The sequence below is a fragment of the Melozone crissalis genome, unplaced genomic scaffold (assembly GCF_028551555.1).
Source record: "Melozone crissalis strain CALT ecotype California unplaced genomic scaffold, PUWL_Pcris_2 ptg000033l_1, whole genome shotgun sequence".
NCBI classification, from domain to species: Eukaryota; Metazoa; Chordata; class Aves; order Passeriformes; family Passerellidae; genus Melozone; species Melozone crissalis.
In genome coordinates, this window is record NW_026535811.1 from 5605555 (window position 1) to 5622908 (window position 17354).

The 17354-nt window shown below is 43.5% G+C and overlaps 1 protein-coding gene across 1 annotated transcript in view; it reads right to left on the reverse strand.

Annotated features, from left to right (window-relative positions):
• The window catches only part of CACNA1C (calcium voltage-gated channel subunit alpha1 C), a 408531-nt gene that overhangs the window by 68849 nt on the left and 322328 nt on the right, over positions 1 to 17354 (reverse strand). The window contains exons 19-29 of the mRNA XM_054281854.1: positions 16681 to 16813; positions 14951 to 15080; positions 11108 to 11167; positions 7803 to 7909; positions 6276 to 6363; positions 5127 to 5234; positions 4126 to 4178; positions 3886 to 4032; positions 2805 to 3006; positions 2156 to 2314; positions 851 to 961 (exon numbers count right to left, since the gene is read on the reverse strand). Coding sequence (XP_054137829.1) covers positions 851 to 961; positions 2156 to 2314; positions 2805 to 3006; positions 3886 to 4032; positions 4126 to 4178; positions 5127 to 5234; positions 6276 to 6363; positions 7803 to 7909; positions 11108 to 11167; positions 14951 to 15080; positions 16681 to 16813 — 1298 coding nt within the window. The remainder of the gene's footprint in view (positions 1 to 850; positions 962 to 2155; positions 2315 to 2804; positions 3007 to 3885; positions 4033 to 4125; positions 4179 to 5126; positions 5235 to 6275; positions 6364 to 7802; positions 7910 to 11107; positions 11168 to 14950; positions 15081 to 16680; positions 16814 to 17354) is intronic.

Below are 17354 nucleotides of genomic sequence, written 5' to 3' on the forward strand. Positions count from 1 at the left end.
TCTTGACCATCTCCACAATGTTTCAAAGCATGCTTCAAGACACAACTCCATGTGTCAAGGCACCACTGAAGATATGAAATGACATGAGGGACCTATATTTAGGTATCCAGATTCCACTTTTTATGACACATCACTGAATTTAAACCCCACAGAAGAAAGTCTTGGGTAATTCTGTGAGGTCAAGATCTTTGTCCTTGTCCTGCAGCAGCTGTGAGAACTTAACTAGAAGAGCTTGGAGGTTCTAATCACACCCCACAGTGCAGCTAAACTAGCACAATATCATGGCCCAATGCGCAGGACAATACTTTCAGACAGGACCTGCTGGGGTACTGAATATTATCAATGAAGTCTTAAATTCAAAACCGGAGAAATCCAAACCATCACTGAGATGTAGCCCTCCCAGAAGAAAGATTTTTTTTTCCAAAGCTCATAACTCAAAATGAGTCATGCTTGATTAACTTCACTTGGGTCAGGAGACTAATCATGAGATGCTATTTTTAAATTATATAAGGAAAGTCAGAGAGAGAGCATTGGAATAACATTCAGAATGGAAGACATGTTACAGCCTTAGCAGAGTGTCACTGTGATGACTTAATGAAAACTAGGAACCATCTCTATTAGCAGGTGTTGCCTTTTTTCATTTTTTTGGGTTTTTTTTTTGAGTCTGTCTACTCTCCAGTGAAAATGTTATTAAATATAAGTGAGACTCCAATCCAGAGAGCAACTGTCCAGCTCAGTTCTTGGTGGGGTAATAGATGAGAAAGGTTCACCTCCTCCTTCTCCTCACAGCTGCCCCACACACATGCACACACACACAGAGGCCAGGGAAATCTACTCCTCGTGCACCTACCTTGGGTTTGAAGGCAATTAACTTCAGGACCATCTCCACAGTGAAGAGCCCAGTGAAGAGCATGTTGAGGATGTTCATGGCTTCCTTGAACATGCAGCTCTGACCATAGTGCTGAAAAACAGCAACCCAGCAGGAGTGTGAGGATAGGATGTGCCAGCAGTCAGGAATACACAGCACCCCTCCCATTCTCCCTTCATGCCAAGGTTCTCTAAGGAAGACCCCAGCATGTTTCATTTTTTCAATTAGGAGTTCCCATTTTCTTTCATACATAAGCACTCTCATGCCTCTATCCATTTTTGCCACCTGGCTCTTGATCTCCTCTTTTTAGAAGAATCTTTTTTGAGGAGTGGCTACCAAAATCATACTTACCATTCCAATTCAGGGCTCATTATAAATTTCCACAATGTTACAATACAATCTTCAATTGTGATTTTTATCTCAACTTTCCCTCTTGGATTGCTTTTTTGTTTAATTGTGACTGCATAGCAAGCAGGGGTTTCACTGAGCTGTCCATAATGATACCAAGCCATTCCCCAAGTAATTACACTAAATTCAGGATTCTACAAAGTACATGAGCAGCTCAAATCATATTTTCCCAATATGCACTATCTTGCATTTGTCAATTCTGAATTAAATTTGCAATCATGCTGCCCATTCACTTAACTTTATTAAGATCTTATGAAGTTACCCTCCATCTTCTATTGATTAATTCAAGCAGTGTCTTCTGCAAGTGTTGCCACCTCACTTTTCATACCCCTATTTCCAGATCATGGTACTTGAACTCATGGCACTGCCTTATTCTAAGGTCACCTTTCAGTTCATGTTACAAGACCCCATTTGTAGTTGCTTAACTTTAACAAACTTCAAGCAGCTGGGATGGATTTTTGTGAACTGTATTGGCACAGGGTGATTCATTCAAAGCAGTTTCAAATAAAACAGTTCAGCTGCAGATGAATGCAAGGCTGAGAAAAATACATTTTCAGCATTTTTCTTGAAAGGCTCTAGTACTTGCCTCTAAACAGAGGACTCTGTTTAGAAATGAGAAATTTGTTTGTTTTTAAGGAGTCAAAACAGAATTGTTGAAAGTGTCAAATATTAGCAGGAAGAGGGAGACAATTAGATTCCTTATTTCAACTACATGTCATCAGAAGTGAACAGGGTACAATGTTTTTTTTGATGTGCTTGTCCATCTCCCTCAACACATGGTGTGAAGGTCAAAGTAGGTCTCAACCTCAGCCATTTGTGCATTTCCCCCAACAAAGTCTACTACTTCATCACTTGGAGGTTTTCTGCTTGCTCACTTACTTGCATGGCCAGGCAGATGGTGTTCAGCAGGATCAGAACGAACATCAGGTATTCAAAATAGGTGGAGTTGACCACATACCAAACTTTGTACTGGTACTGGTTTTTAGGGATGTATCTCCGCAGAGGCCGGGCTTTCAGGGCATACTCTACACACTGGCGCTGTGGGAGAGGCAGGATACATTTAAAACTCAAATCCAAAATATCAGGGTGGTCAGCTACCTTCAAATGTAATTAAAAATATAATGTTTCAAGTTTTTTTTCTGAAATGAAAAAGCTTAGTAGAAGAATTTCTATTAGGTCACAATGTGAATGTGCACATTCTACCTGTTAAAGAGTTCTACATGCATTTACTTTGGCCAGACACTGCTGTTGTGCTCATCTAATCTCAGTGAAACAAATGGTACAGCAAACATTTTTAAGTAATTGTTGTCCCTTGAGCAAATCTTACAGCATGATTTTTTTACCTGGCTCCTAAAAGATGTCAGCAAAGCCATCTTACAGTTTTATCTTGTTGGCAAGCTTAACATTTTCTTCTCTGTGTGCATTTTCTGGCAAGCTTAACATTTTCCTCTCTGTATGCATTTATCTATTAAGAGCTTATTCTCAATGCATTTTCTATCTTTGTTGACAGCAGGATGTTGTAAATTACCTGGTTTTTGTCCAGCTCACAGTTCTTGTACTCTTGTTCTCCTTGTTCCTGAAATGTGACGATGACGAAACCAACGAAGATGTTCATCATGAAGAAAGCAATGATGATGATGTAGATAATAAAGAAGATGGAGATCTCAACCCTGTGATTATAGATGGGTCCCACATCCTCCATGTGGGAATCAATGGACCTATACAGCAACCTGAAAGCAAACAGGAGCCAAATGCAGAGAAAATCTGCAACTGCCTTGAGGCCTTATAGGTGATGTTATAAAGTTTAACTTGGTGATTTTCTTCCACTTGTATCAAAATTAATTCACTCAGAGATGTGCAGACTTGCACTGATCTGAGTGCAAAGCTTGCAAAGGAGAAGACCTGGCTCTTACTAATTCTACATTTGAACGTATTCAGGGGTGAAATATCTTCATAGTTGAACAAAATCATGCTCTTCAGGTAACAAAAGACAATTAAGTCCCAACAGTGTTATTGGGAACTAAGTTTTGTGAGAAAAGGGGATCCCAGGAGTTGGGATAACAACACAGTCCCAGTTTTTAACACTGCTGTTGGCATCCCTTGGTGACACAGGTCAGGGTCAGACCCCTGCATGTCCACGTCACCCTGAGTGACTCTGGGGGAGTCCCCAGCTCCAGTGGCACAGACAGCAGGGCCTGGGCAGACACCCCATGTCTGCCAGTACTGCAGAGGAAATGTTTCATCTTGCCCTGCTGGCTCCACGGGGAGACTGAAACTTGGCAATTCTGCAAAGAACCTGATATGCATTTTATATTCATTTATACCCATAATAATGGTAACAAATACTGGTAGCATTGCTACTAATGAAAATCATCTTTTAAGAACTAGAGACAGTGCTTTACACTGTTTACAAGTACAGTAACAGAAATCCCTGCAGGCCCTGAGGAATTTACAAGGTACATAATGCTACAGTGCTACTACTGCTATATTTAAAGCTCTGGATTTATTTAAATGCTTAGAAAGGGAAAGACTATGCTCTGCCTTTGAATTTTCTCTTTTGAAATGAATGAGGGCATTGCTAGTGTTGCACTGGTCCCAGAAACACTCACTCTGGCCAGCCCTCGAAGGTGGAGACGGTGAAGAGGGCCATCATGGCAGTCAGGACGTTGTCAAAGTCAAACTTGCTGTTCTCCCAGCTGCGGGGCTGTATCATGGGCTGGCTGACCTCCCCATCCTTGTAGGTGATGTAGTAGCCTCTGTGGGGGGACAGGGCACACACAATGTGGCACACCTGCACCACCAGGCACCACTGGTGGCCAAGGGCAGGGATTGGAAAAGCTCAGACCCACCTGCATTCTGCTTCTGTCTGCTTGGAGCTGTCAGTGCAGCTGTACAGCTTGCCCTAGGAAAGGAAGAAAGAGGAATGAAGCTTCTGCTTGTATGGTACTTTTATGTGTGTCACCATCATATTTTCTGGAAAAATCCCTTCACCAGGATTTCTTCTCCTGGGAAGCTGAGAAGCCTCAGAGAAAAATGAAAGCAATAATTATCTGATTGCTTCTCCTGCATTTTTGCTGCTTTGGAATGTGGTTTGGACATTGTTTACCAACTGGTCATTGATTGGTTTCATGAGAATTGTTTTAACTTAGTGACCAATCACTGTCCAGCTGTGTTGGGACTCTGGAAGAGAGAGTCACAAGATTTGATTATCATTCTTTGTAGCCTTCTGGCTGTATCCTTTTTCTATTCTTTAGTATTGTATTATTCTATTCTATTCTATTCTATTCTATTCTATTCTATTCTATTCTGTAATAATAAATTAGCCTTCTAAGAACATGGTAACAGATTCTCAATTCCTCCTCTGTCTGGGGCACCTCACAAATACCACAAATGTGTATGTCCTCAACATTTGTCAGGAGGGTGGTGAAAGGCAAAGGGAGATAAAAGCAGACATAAAGAAGGGAATGAACACCCCCCCATGGTCATTTGGTGTGCCCCTTCCTCTGCAAGATGGGAGGCAGAGAGCCTGCAGGGACCAACGCTTCTGAGCAGCCCCCTTCACCCTCCTGGGGCCATGTCATGCCAATGTAAAGCTGTTCAGGGAAGAACAACATTACTGACCATTTCTTCTGATCACAGATGATGGGCAAGGGTTCTGCACATGCCTGGCTCAGGTTTGGAGAACTGCTGGCAGCAGAAGCCCAGGTAACACTGACACTGCCCCAAACGTCTTGCCTGTTACACACAACAGACCCCATTTTCCCTTTCTCAGGCTTTTTATGCTGTTTTTCTCCCCATCCCTGAATACAGCCCAATGTAATGGATGAAGGAATGGGTCCCATGATTTTACCTTAAACAGCTGAACTCCAATGCAGGCAAACATGAACTGCAGCAGAGTGGTGACAATCACAATGTTCCCGATGGTTCGGATGGCGACAAACACACACTGGACCACGTGCTGTAAATGGGAGAGAGGAACAAAAGTCACTTGTGGGATTGCTTTCAAGTGCTCTGGCTAAGGGAGAAGCCCAAGAATAAAAATAACAGGAAAAAATTATTTAAGCAGTACCCATTACCCAAGTAATGTCTGAGGAAAGGGAACCTACATTTAATTCCTTGCTGTATTTTTAGAAGAATGCAGAAAGGGGTAGGAAAATACCAGAACTCAGCTCTCTGAAACTTCCTCCATATTTGGGCACCCACCGGCACATAGGAAGGAGTTTATCTAATACATAAAGGTTATGCTTAGGGTTGTGGGCCTATCTGTAACCTCAGAAAACCACATCATTTCGCCTCTGGGCTGATGTGGCCATTCAGCTGAAAAGCAGCTTGTCAGAAAAGGAGCTGATGGACACAATGTTGAATATGAGCCTTCACTACAAAGATGGCAAGTGCTATCCTGGGCTGCATTAGGCAAGATTTTAACAAGTTGAAGGAGGTGATTCCTCCCCTTTACTCAGCACTGGTGAGACTATGCCTGTAGCACTGTGTCTAGCTCTGGCTCCTCAGTACAAGAGAGCTGTGGACATACTGAAGGAAAGAGCCACAAAGATGACTTAAGGGATTGGAGTGAGAAAAGGCTGAGAGAGCTGGGTCTGTTCATCTGAGAGGAGGGTCAGGGAATCCAGTCAATGTAATCTGATCAATGGCTGAAGGGAGGATGCAGAGCAGGCAGAGCCAGGCTCTTTTCAGTGGTTCCCCCGGACAGGACAACAGGCACAAATTGAAACAGGTTTACATGAACATTGAGAAACACTTCTACTGTCAGGGTGACTGAGCATTGGAACAGGTCATCCAGAGAGGTTGTGGAGTTTCTCTCTTTGGAGGTAATCTAAAGCCTTGGAGGTACTCTAAACATCTGCTCTCAGTGGCCCTGCTTGAGCAGGTCCCTTCCAACCTCAATCAGACTGTGATTCTGCTGAAACTTTACTTGAACCACTGCAAAAGCCTGAAATAATCTGAATTTATACTCCATAGAATGCACTGGAACTTTTCTAACCTTCAGTCCTTTGGCTCTGTTGATGGCCCTCAGTGGCCTGAGGACCCGCAGAACACGCAGGATCTTCACCACGTTAATGGCACTGGACCTGGAAGAAAGTATTGGAAGGTTTGAGAGACACAGCAATGTGGGGAGTGTGCAGCAAGGACAGATCTTTGAAATTCTGCATAGCCTGAGACTGCATAAGGGATTTATTAAACTCTTTGCCATGGCACTTCAGGGGTAAGGAAACCAATTTCTCTGTTTTCTTCAGAGGTCTGGCTGCTTGTTCTGGATTTCATAATCTCTACTGTATTAATGGAGGGGAATGGAACATGGGCAAGGTGTATTTTTAGAGCAGGGCAAACAGATTCTGTAGATATCTATGATATAGAAATTGTGCCAAGATGTAGTCATTACCAAGGCATTTTCAGATAAGGCTCAAAGAAGCATTCCACTGAAATATTAATAGAAGAGTGAAAAGTCCAGGAGACTCCAGCATTAAAGGTAGACTATCCACCTGGAGTTTGATCCTACAGTGTGTCTGGCCCCTGAACCCACAAATCAAGGTGTGTACATAAATTTAAGGATGTGAAAACTCCCACTCAGTTGAATAGGATGACTTATGTGCTCACTTTTAAGTACTGAACACAACTATTGGAGCAGAGCTCTCTGCGCCTTCCAAAACTAAACCCTGACTGAGAATCTTCCTCATGCTCAATGACATCATGTTCTCCTACTGACTTTGGGAACAGTTTTAATGTTAATGCACATTTTAATGTTAACACACCAAGAGTCTGACTTAGGTCTGTAAGAAAGAAACAGCAGGTCAAAACAAGAACTGTGCCTTTCTTAAGACTGTGACTGAAAGCCCAATGGACCCTTCAGATTGTCCTACTTGACTTAACATGCAACTTCTGTGAGCTGCCAAACTATGATGGTAACAACTGGGAGCTTGTTTCTTACCAGATATGAAACTAATTAGGGAACTTCCTAACCAACACATAGTCAAGTAAATCTATAAATTGCTAAGTAAATTAACAGGTAAACTAAAGGACAACAGCATGACAGAACAGCCACTACCACTCTGAAGAGTCTCACAAAACTTTTCAAATGTTTGATGGCTTTCCATTGACTGAGACTCACAGCATCTTAGGAAGTAGCAAAACATTATCAATCTCATTTTCCAAAGAGGTTATGAAAAGTCTAGGAGGGAACCATAAGTCATTGAAATGTCCTGAACTGATACAGTGAAACAAAGGCCTTGGAACAAAGTGTCATGATTCCCCATACGCCCATTTTTTGTTCTCATTTGCTCTTTCTGAAAGATTCCCCCCTCCAGGTCACCAGAGTAGTATTTCCCAGTTACTACCTCCTGTCTTGAGGATGAATTTTAATGGCCTTGAACCATCTGAGAAAAACCCCTCATGAATGCCCCAACAGGCTCATGAGGGAAATCTTACCCAGATAAAACAACGAGCCTGAGCTATCCCTCCCAGCCCTACAATCCCCACCCCAAAACCAGCCAGCTGGAAATAGCTCACTCACTGGATGCCAAAGGAGATGAGAGAAACGCTGACCACCAGCAGGTCCAAGATGTTGAAGTAGTTCCTGCAGAAGGAGCCCTTGTGGAGGAAAGCCCCGTAGGCAGTCATCTGCAGGGAGCACAAACACACTTTGCCATCAGCAGCTGCTCAGGAGCCAAACCCACCTGGCTATGCTCAGAGTGGATAACTGGGGAGGGGGCAGCATTTCTATTGTTGGTAGACAATTTACCCCCAGACCCCAAAGGAGAAGTTGAGCCCCAATGGAAAGAAAAGAGAGTGAAAAAGACAGCAAGATAACTGTGAAAGGCCTAACTAAAGAAAGAGAGGAAAAGATGCACTTTAAGTGCACTGAGTGCATAACATTTAGAATTAGCAAAGCAGCAGAATGACTGTTTGCAAAAACTACTCTTTGCAATCATATGCTTTTCCCTTTTTCTTCCGTGACAGAGGATACTTGTGTTATATAAAGGCCTCTATAGCAAAATTGAATAGAAAACACAAAATAAAACGGTCTCTTCTGTAATGCTTTTCAGTACTTAGACCAGCTGCAGTGGACAGTTGACTGCTTTTCCCTTCATGAAGGAAGAACAGAATCCCTCAGGAATAAGATACTTTACAGCTGAGCTGAAAAAAACAGGAGGAATTGCTGCTCTCTTCAGCTTGGTCCTTCTGTTCAGCTCAATCCCACACCCCTTTTCCTCTTAGTTTTTACTCTAGATGTAGTTGCATTTTCCCTTTAGTTTCCTTACAAAGCCCAGGCTGTACTCCTTGGAACAGGGTAATTTCTTTGTGGAGGTAATCATTATCAACATCACTGGGCAGAGGGAGGGAAAATACATATTTTGGAAGGGAGGCTCTGCCCTGCCTGGGTGTGATGGGGTGTTGAAAACCTGCTGGCTTTGAGGAGGATGTCACAGCTCCAGAGCTGGATTGAGTGACAGTGTAAACAGAGTTCTCTTACCCAATGTGACTAAATGAGCCTGGCACAGTTAAAGAGGGTGAGCTGATGGGGTATTTGTACCACCTACCTTAGATTTGGTGAGTGATCTAATGCAGCTGCTTTGAAGAAACCCCATCCCCACAAGTGCTAATGTTCCTTCATGAGGAATTCTCATTCCCATCCAGGAATACAGGCTTCTAAGTTTGGTCCTCTGAATCTCACTTAAGTTAGGTGTCTAAAGTAACCCGAGGAGGACACCATGACACTGAGCTGTAGCCAGACTTGCGGCTGAGAAGTGTGAACTGGACAATCAAACTGGAGTTTTCTAGCTCCCACCAGTTGCTTAGGATGGTGTATTGGCTGGAAGTTTCCAGCCTGTGACAAATTTATTCAGAGCAAAGTTGAAGGGCACATGGTATATTGGATTATTTTCTTCACCAAACATCCATGACATCAGGGAACTGGCTATCAATCAGACAGAAATTAGAGGGGGAGGAAGTATAAACTCTGGTCTTGGCTTAGAATTTATACTTGTAGACACATTCAGTTGGGAAAGGGAGGAGGGGTTCTTGCCATAACAAAGGTGGTAAAGATGCCCTTTACTGGTTAGATTTTGTATGGCAATCTTGAAAGAAAGACACCATTGAAATCAGGAGGGCAAGCTCTGCTGAGTTTAAGTTCAGTACAAATTGTGGTTCTCTCAAGCCTATTCAGGGATTTTTTCATCTCAGAAGAGACTCTCAGAGAGTGTGTAATCTACATCTGCCTCCCACCTGGGGCATAAAACAAGTTACAGCCTTTTAGGATGCCAGTTAACAATCCTTGGCAGTCACCTTGCCAACATCCACCAGAATGCAGGTGTTGTTAAAAGCAACATGGGGGCAGATGAAGCTTGTTCCTCTACAGCCTTGAACTTCCCATGGCCATTCATTCTTTTGTTTTCACCACCTACATTAACTTTGCTGTTTTGCAAAACAATGTGCTCAGTGAAGGCAGCAGAGAAACATGCACTGAGAAACCAAGCTCTTAGTGACTTCAGCGTATGGTCCTTGCACTGTTCTCCCACTTGGACTTCAAGAATATCCAGGGATGTTGTCATAAATCACTGAAGTTAACAGGAGGACCTTGGAAGGCCCAGGCTGGGTTAAGTTCTGCTTTCACTGAAATCATTTAGAGTGTTACCACTTCCTTCAGAGCAAGCAGAATTAGTAATTGTGAGTCCAAACAGGTAACCTTGAACTATTGTTTCATTTTTAAATGTTGCTGTTGGGATATTTTCCTTTTCTTGACAGGCCTTTTGGATCGGCCATGTGATCTGTGCACATCCAGATTTATTGAGTAAACACAGATGCAAACTGCACACAAGCATAATGTGTACATCTCCCTGGAGAACATTAGGGCTTTGGTAATTTCAAGTCATATCAAAAAAAGCACGTTTCTCTATAAAAATATGCAGGGGCCGCCCTGCTTGCCAGCCTTCAATATAGATACTGTTATTAGGGTCTTGAGCTGAAAATTTGAGCAACTCTAAGGCACCGCCTGCCAGCACTTAGAACTAGCTTGCTGAGGAAAAAAAAAACAAAAACAGCTGCCAAGTGAACCTAGCATTTAGAAAGCCAGAACTTTGCTCAATTACTGTTATTTAAATTATTAGCCTACCAATTTGAGAAAATTAGAGTTAAGAACAAGGCAGCCTATTTTTATTTTCTTCCAAGCTAGACCATTCTCCTGCGCATTCCCCTTGGTATAGAGCACGTTCCTGGGAAATGGGAAGCTGGGCTTTGGTGCAGCAATTTTCATTGGCAGCTACTGTCCTTGGTGTCTCAGAGATTTGTACTCTTCAAATTCTCTCTCTACACCTAAAAAGTGAGGTTTTGCACTGTGCTCCCCGCCTCCTAATTTGCTTGCACCATGTAAGCTCACAGAAGTCATAAGCCACCCTTTGGGCTGGTTTCTGCAGAATAGAGACCTTCTCTTTGCCTGTGTAAGAGGTGTGTGTATTCAGAGTTTCTTGCAGAGGAGAAAAATCCTGTTTTGGAAAGACTGGCCAGGGTAGAGGGAGAAGTTTATCCGGGGATGGCCTTTTTCTCTCTTACATTTCCCAACATTGCATCCTTTCATTGCGATTCCCCTAAAAAGCATTATTTTGCTATAGACCCTCAATTACAAGTCTGAATATCAAAATTTCCCAGGAGACTTTTAAAGCAACTACAGAAACGTCAAATGAAAATAAATAAAACCTTTTGTGCAGTAATAATAATGGGGTTGAAAAAAAAAGGAAAGAAAAAGAGAGCGAAAGAAAGAAAGAAAGAAAGAAAGAAGGAGAAAGAAAAGCAGAAAACAAGTGTATTTCTCAGATTGGTTACCTTAAGAATAATTTCTAATGTAAAGATACTAGTGAAGACATAGTCTGCATTGCCTAGGATCTGAAAAATAAGCACAGTTGGGTTAGTGGTACTGAGCGTGACCCAGAACAAACAGGCGTGTGTGTTAGCAACAGAGACTGGCAGAAACCAGAAAGCTTGGGAACAAGTAATGGTAGAGAAGATGGGCACTTTACCTTCAGAGCAATTTCAATGGTGAAAATGACAGTAAAAACTATATCAAAATAAAAGAGAATCTGTAAAAACAAAAGGGGATAGGAGTGGGGAGGGTAGGTCAGTGAGTGATCACTTGAGTGGGAAATCACAGTTAAAATCAAATGCACGAGTTCTTGTCACCAGGGAATGAGAACGACTCTATAGGGAATGGTTTTGGAACAAGGTCCTGTTGAATGCAGTGAAGGTCCTGGCACAGAGGACAAGAAGCACATTACATGAAATCTTTCCTGAGTTACAATCCCATGAGCACTATAGAGGCAAAATAACTTTTTCGTCGCTGTAAGATTTTTTTTTTTTTTTTAAATCTCATAAAGAACATTCAAGGGTTTTCCCAAATAGGATTCCAAACTGAGAGTACAAAGAATGCCTGGTCTCTCAGTGGAAAACATGAGATTGCTTCTTATTAACTTCCATTCAGTCTTGCTCTGTGCCTCTCTCAAAGGAAGGAAAGCAAACTGCAAAATCATACTCAAGTTATTTCTTTTCTCTGTCCTGAATTGCTCTGGATTAGGATGAATAACAAAGACTCTGCCAATTGAACAGAATCCCAGCCCTTGTATTGCAACCATAATTTGGTCATTTGCTGAAGGTGCCTGACTTAGATCCTGCATCTTTCTATTTGCATCCTGAATAACCAGCCAGCTGAAATGCTCATCATTCCCAGGGACTTGGTGATGGAGAAACTCATGGCATGCACAGCAGACCACAAAAGTGGTGTCACGGGAGGCAGTGAGAAGTCTAGAAGTGTAAAGGGGCTTTCAAAGTAGCAGCATCAAGGATAGGAATGTCCTTCACTGCCAATATGTTGGCATCCCACGGTAAATGGGAACTTTCTCACTGATTTATGGGACCAGGATTGAACTCTCTTTGTTTCCAATATATTTTAACATCCCAATCCACTTTAGTGCTATCTACACTACAAATGTTGAACATCAGAAGTACCATAACCATGGTTTACTGTGGTTTTACCATAAACATGTTTTAAATTAGAAGGCCAATATATGGAAGCTGTAGAAAACTGATAATTTGTGAAATTTGGACCTTTGCTGCTAAAACACTAATAAACATAAAGCAGGAAACTGCCTGCTCCCATTCCACAGGGGTTTATTGTATCTCAGTGCCTGTACCCTCACTCAGATTTATAGGTGGCTAAATTCTTACCGCTTGGTATGCAGAGGGGCAGCTACTGCAAGCTCCAGGGTTATTTCACATTGCTCTATTTAAGCACAATCCAAATCTGGATTGAATTGCAGACACTGCATGTCAAATGGGGGGATGTATGACTTACTGCTACCACATGACCCAAAATTCTCCAGGTTACTGCTCAATTTTTAATCCCAAATTCTTCTCAAGGCTGTCTTGGGCTATATCAATTTTTGCAGCTTAGAGAATTAAGAAAGGGCCACTTCAAAGGGACAGATCTTGCTTTTAACCTATATTAATTTACTTAGATTACAACTGGAAATATCTTTTTGCCTTGCTGCTTTGTAAGTCCTGACATTAGATTATTTTATCAATGGAATAATTTTATAATCAACGGACAAGATTCACAGGAACTCTCTAACTTTTTTGCATGACTCCAGCAACATAAAGAAGCTGCAAACTTGATTAAAGTGAGTGATTAAGCTATACCAGTTGCTGCTTTGCCTCACCAGGGGCCTGCAAAGGATCTGGAACACACTGCTGAATGTGGCCCCAAAGGTGCAGCTAGCAAAGATGAAATCATGCCTAATGAAAATGGTCACTGCCCCTCCTGTGCAGGCAGTGCCACTTATCAGCTGGCATATTTGTTATTATCTAAATATGAACTTGCTCTAGAACACGTTAAAATGAATGAGCACCTTGTCAAGGTGCTAACAGGAGAATATGGTGAGCACAGTCTTAGCACTTGCTTGGACTTCAAGGGCTGTTTGGTCCGACTGGGCTGGCACTTCAAGCACTCTCTGCCTGAACCCTGTGTGACACAGAAGGACACAGCCTGCCCCAGGAAAGAGCAGGGCCAAGCCTCTCCACCAGCCCTTGCTGGGCTCTCTGTCCCTGTTTTCCTGCTCTGGGATGGTCTGTGCCAGCAGCATCCCCAGTCTGCACAAGTCCTGGAGCACAGGCTCATGCTGAGTGAAGGCAGAGGCAGCTTTGCTTTCAGCTTGATTTCAGCTTGCTTTCTTCCTTTCCCTCCCAGGCCTCCGTGTGGGCACAGGGCAGGACAGGATCTCACTGTTCTACTGTCACAGTGCCAAGGCAGGCCACATTTGCAACCCAAACATCTTGCCAGTGTCCCCTTGTATGATACATTTTAAACATCTGTACCTGCAAAAGTTAAACACAGATTTTCATGCAACATCAGTGGCTTTACATACACAAAACAATGCTTTGCCTCAAACCTTCAGCTCTTTAATCCAGGACAACCAGCTCTGACTCTTTTTTCTCTATCTCATTTAAATGTCTCTGCTACAGACTCTGTGACAGTTTCTGTGGCATGTCAGGAGCCCATCTGCCAGCTGACATGCTGCAGCACTAATACATATTGGCATTCAGTTATCCCTAGATGGTGGGCACCCTCATTTGTGCACAAGTGGGTTATTGATGGCACAGGTTTGGCTGGATTATTTAGCATCCTCCTTCAGGACAAAATGCAAAGCCACTCTGAGATATGCTCAGGAATAGACTTCCATTAACACCTTCTCTGCATGCACATATGTGTTCAAATGCATGCTCAGGCCAGGATATTTCAGGGAGCATTAAATTAAGGTTGTATTATTAAACAAGGAAAAACCATCCCACTCTTCAATCCTAGCAAACGCTTCAGGCATCAAGGCACCAAAATGCCTCTGCAGACACCAGAAATCAGAGGCCTTGCATATGTCTGCTGACTCCTAATTTCTGCAATGACCTCTGACTGATGGAAACAACCACTGGCAAAGTTAAAGGAGCAATGAACATTTCAAAGGGCAAATAAAAATGGTCAGGAAAGAGGGTGAGAATGCACCTTTATGCTAAATGCCTTCCTCTTCTCTCCCCAGGCAGGTAAGGAGAGGAGCACAGCATATTTTTTGAGGATTATCTCAAATTTAATGATAGCTTTGCAGCTAGTGTTCAAAAAGTCTGATTCTAACCATGATGACATCAATTTCCCCCAGAGTGACAGCATCAAACTCAGGAATATTACTCCTGATTTACACCAGTGTGAATAAAATGAAAATCAGGTCCTGGGCTTTTAGTTTAAAAGACAGCATGTGGCAGCAGAACAAATGTTCCACAGGGAACCTGAAAATCCCTCAAAATTGAATTATCTGTATCCACAATCAATGTTTTTAAAGCTCATTTCTACTGCTTTAATCCCAGGGAACAATAATTTTGCTTCAGCCTCCTGTTCTTCCTTTCCCTGCACACACTTCTGAAGTGAACTAGAGGCCAGATTCTGCACTGACTCATGTTTCCTGCAAAAAAACCTAATGATTTTCACACACAGCCTACAAAAGGCAGAAATCATGGAAGGCAGGCACTCCCAAGCCTCTGATGCAGCCTCTTCTGCCTTTCCTGGCTTCAAATCATGATCAGCTTGTCCCACACTTGCAATCCCCAGTGAGGGAAGGAGGATATGGAACATACTTGGTTCCTAAAGGAGAGGTGTCTCACGGGGTCCTCAGCTGCCAGGGAGATGCTGCTGAGCAGGATGAAGAACAGGATCAGGTTGGTGAAAATGTTGTCGTTAACGATGCGGTGGCAGTGCACGCGGAACCTGCAAGAGACGGGAGAGGCACAACTTCAGCTCTCAAAGAACAGCAAGGAAACATTTCCCCCCTCCTCTTCTGCCAGCAGGACTGGAGGATTGCCCTGCAGAGCATCTTCCCTCTGCCCCAGCACAGGGACAAGGTGTGCAGGGCAATGCTGGCTCTCCACACAGGACTCACACTCCATGTGTTTGAATGGAGAACAATCACTCCCTCCTGACAGAGGTTTTGTGATTTCCATGCGGCCTGAAACCTGCCAGCCCAGAATTATATCCCTCGCTTTCATTTATGGAACCATTCCTGATTCATTCAGGAGGAAGGCATCAGAAAGGGTTTTAGGGTGCCAATGTCTTTCTGAGCTTTCAGTCAACAGGAGCTGGGGGGGATCTACCTTGCTTACAGAGTACAGGCCTGGCCAAATGGATATAGGGCAGCAAACGGCTTCTGAGAGACATCATGCCATGCAGTTTGTATGCCAAACATAGGCCCACTTGGTGCTCTTAGTGGGAAACTAGAAGGTAAAGAAGGAGCAGTCTCCCATCAAACTTCATTACTGGAGACCATTACACCCCTTTCATTTGTTGGTAGCAGGATGTGAGGAGTTAAACCCCATAACAGCTCTGTGCATAATTCTACAGGCACTTCATTAATCTATTTAGCTCTACTCTTGGCTGTTAGGGCTCCAAGTCCCTATTACAGCAATTTTACAGATGACTGCAGAGGTTAATTTAGTTCTACAAATGACAGGGGGTGGGTGGCACAGCTAGCATTACAGTCCACGAGCCCCAGCCGTCCTCAGTCCCTCCCTGTTACACATATCCAAGGAGGAGTGGCACAAGCTCTGCTGGGACAAAACTGGCTCAGAATTCAGCGGTGCAGGAACAGCCCTGCCTTCCTCTGAGATGTGTTTGAAGGCTGAGTCCTTAGGAGAGACACTGGAATTTGTGGTGCTGCACAGAGCATTGGGCAGTGAGCTCACTGCTGTACCCTTGCAAAGATAAACTCACCTGGCTCCTAACAGCCCTCAACTCACAGGTCCTGCACATCTCCTTTGGAAAGGCAGGTGTGACAACACATCCTGCATTGCAGGAGCTCATGGGTGAAGTGTGAGAGGAGGACTGTGCTTCCTAGGCTCCTCTCAGAGCTATGGACTCTCCTCCCCCTCTCATTTCTTCTTTTTTGCTCATTCTTGATGTGCAGCAATGAGCAGAGACACATGAGCTCCCTACTGGGAGTGGATTTTGGGCAGCCCTTAGGACAGGAAGCTGCTACCTTCCACTTGACTGATTGCATGATGGCTCTCCTGCAGTTTGGACCTGGATGTGTCAGGAAATTCCAATTACTGACTTGCCTCTGTGTCCCTTATTTCTGAAGCTTTCATGATTTGTGTCCTCAATCAGCCTTGGATGTGCCATGAGCTCCCATTGAATATTTTCCCTACAGCTGGGGTTTCATAGGGTTTCCTGTCTTAAAGGAGAGGTGGGTCAGAGAAGGCCTCAGATATGAACTGCTGAGAGGGAGCTCTGCACCTCATCACTTTTGTGGCCCAGTGTGAAAGGGGTACCAGCCCTTCACCTCCTTCTTCTGGCTAACCAATCTCTCAAGTACCTGTTGTTAGGACTGAAGATGAAAAAAGCACTGGCATCAGGCATGGGCACAGCCTTTTCCTTGAGGTGCAGCTCAGACATCGGGCGAGGTCGAGGGCCGACAGGCATCTCAGGTTCCTCCTCATCTTCCTCTGCTGCAAGAAGCATTTTTGTCTTTTATTGCAAAACACAACCCACTCCAAAGTGCTGAGGCATTTGTCTCTGTCATAACTAGAGCTAAAAATCATTAAAATAGGATGCTGAAGCCTTGACTTTCCTTGCCCTTCCTTCCTTTGAGGCAGTGCCCTTTACCCAGTGCTCACCCTGGCAGGCACTGGTCTCATCTCTCTGTAAAACCATTAGTGCTGGTAAACCTACAACATCCTCACAACACTCTCCTCAGATGCCTCACAGTTCCTGCTGCAAAAAACAAACAGTAAGGTTTGTTTTCTATGGCTTTTCTAAGGTTTGTCTTCTAATGGCTCATTTGAATCTTTCTTGCTGAGGTCTAGATCCATTATTTGTTTTCTTATTTTCCATGGACACAGGAAATTAAAAATTGCCTTCCTCTTGCAGAAAGCTTTTGCATTTGAGGACCACTCTTGTGCCTCTGGGAGAATATCTGGTTCCTACAGCAAAATAGCAGCAGCCTTTCCTGAGGTGCTGTGTTCCCCAGGTCTCTGATCACTCCTGCTA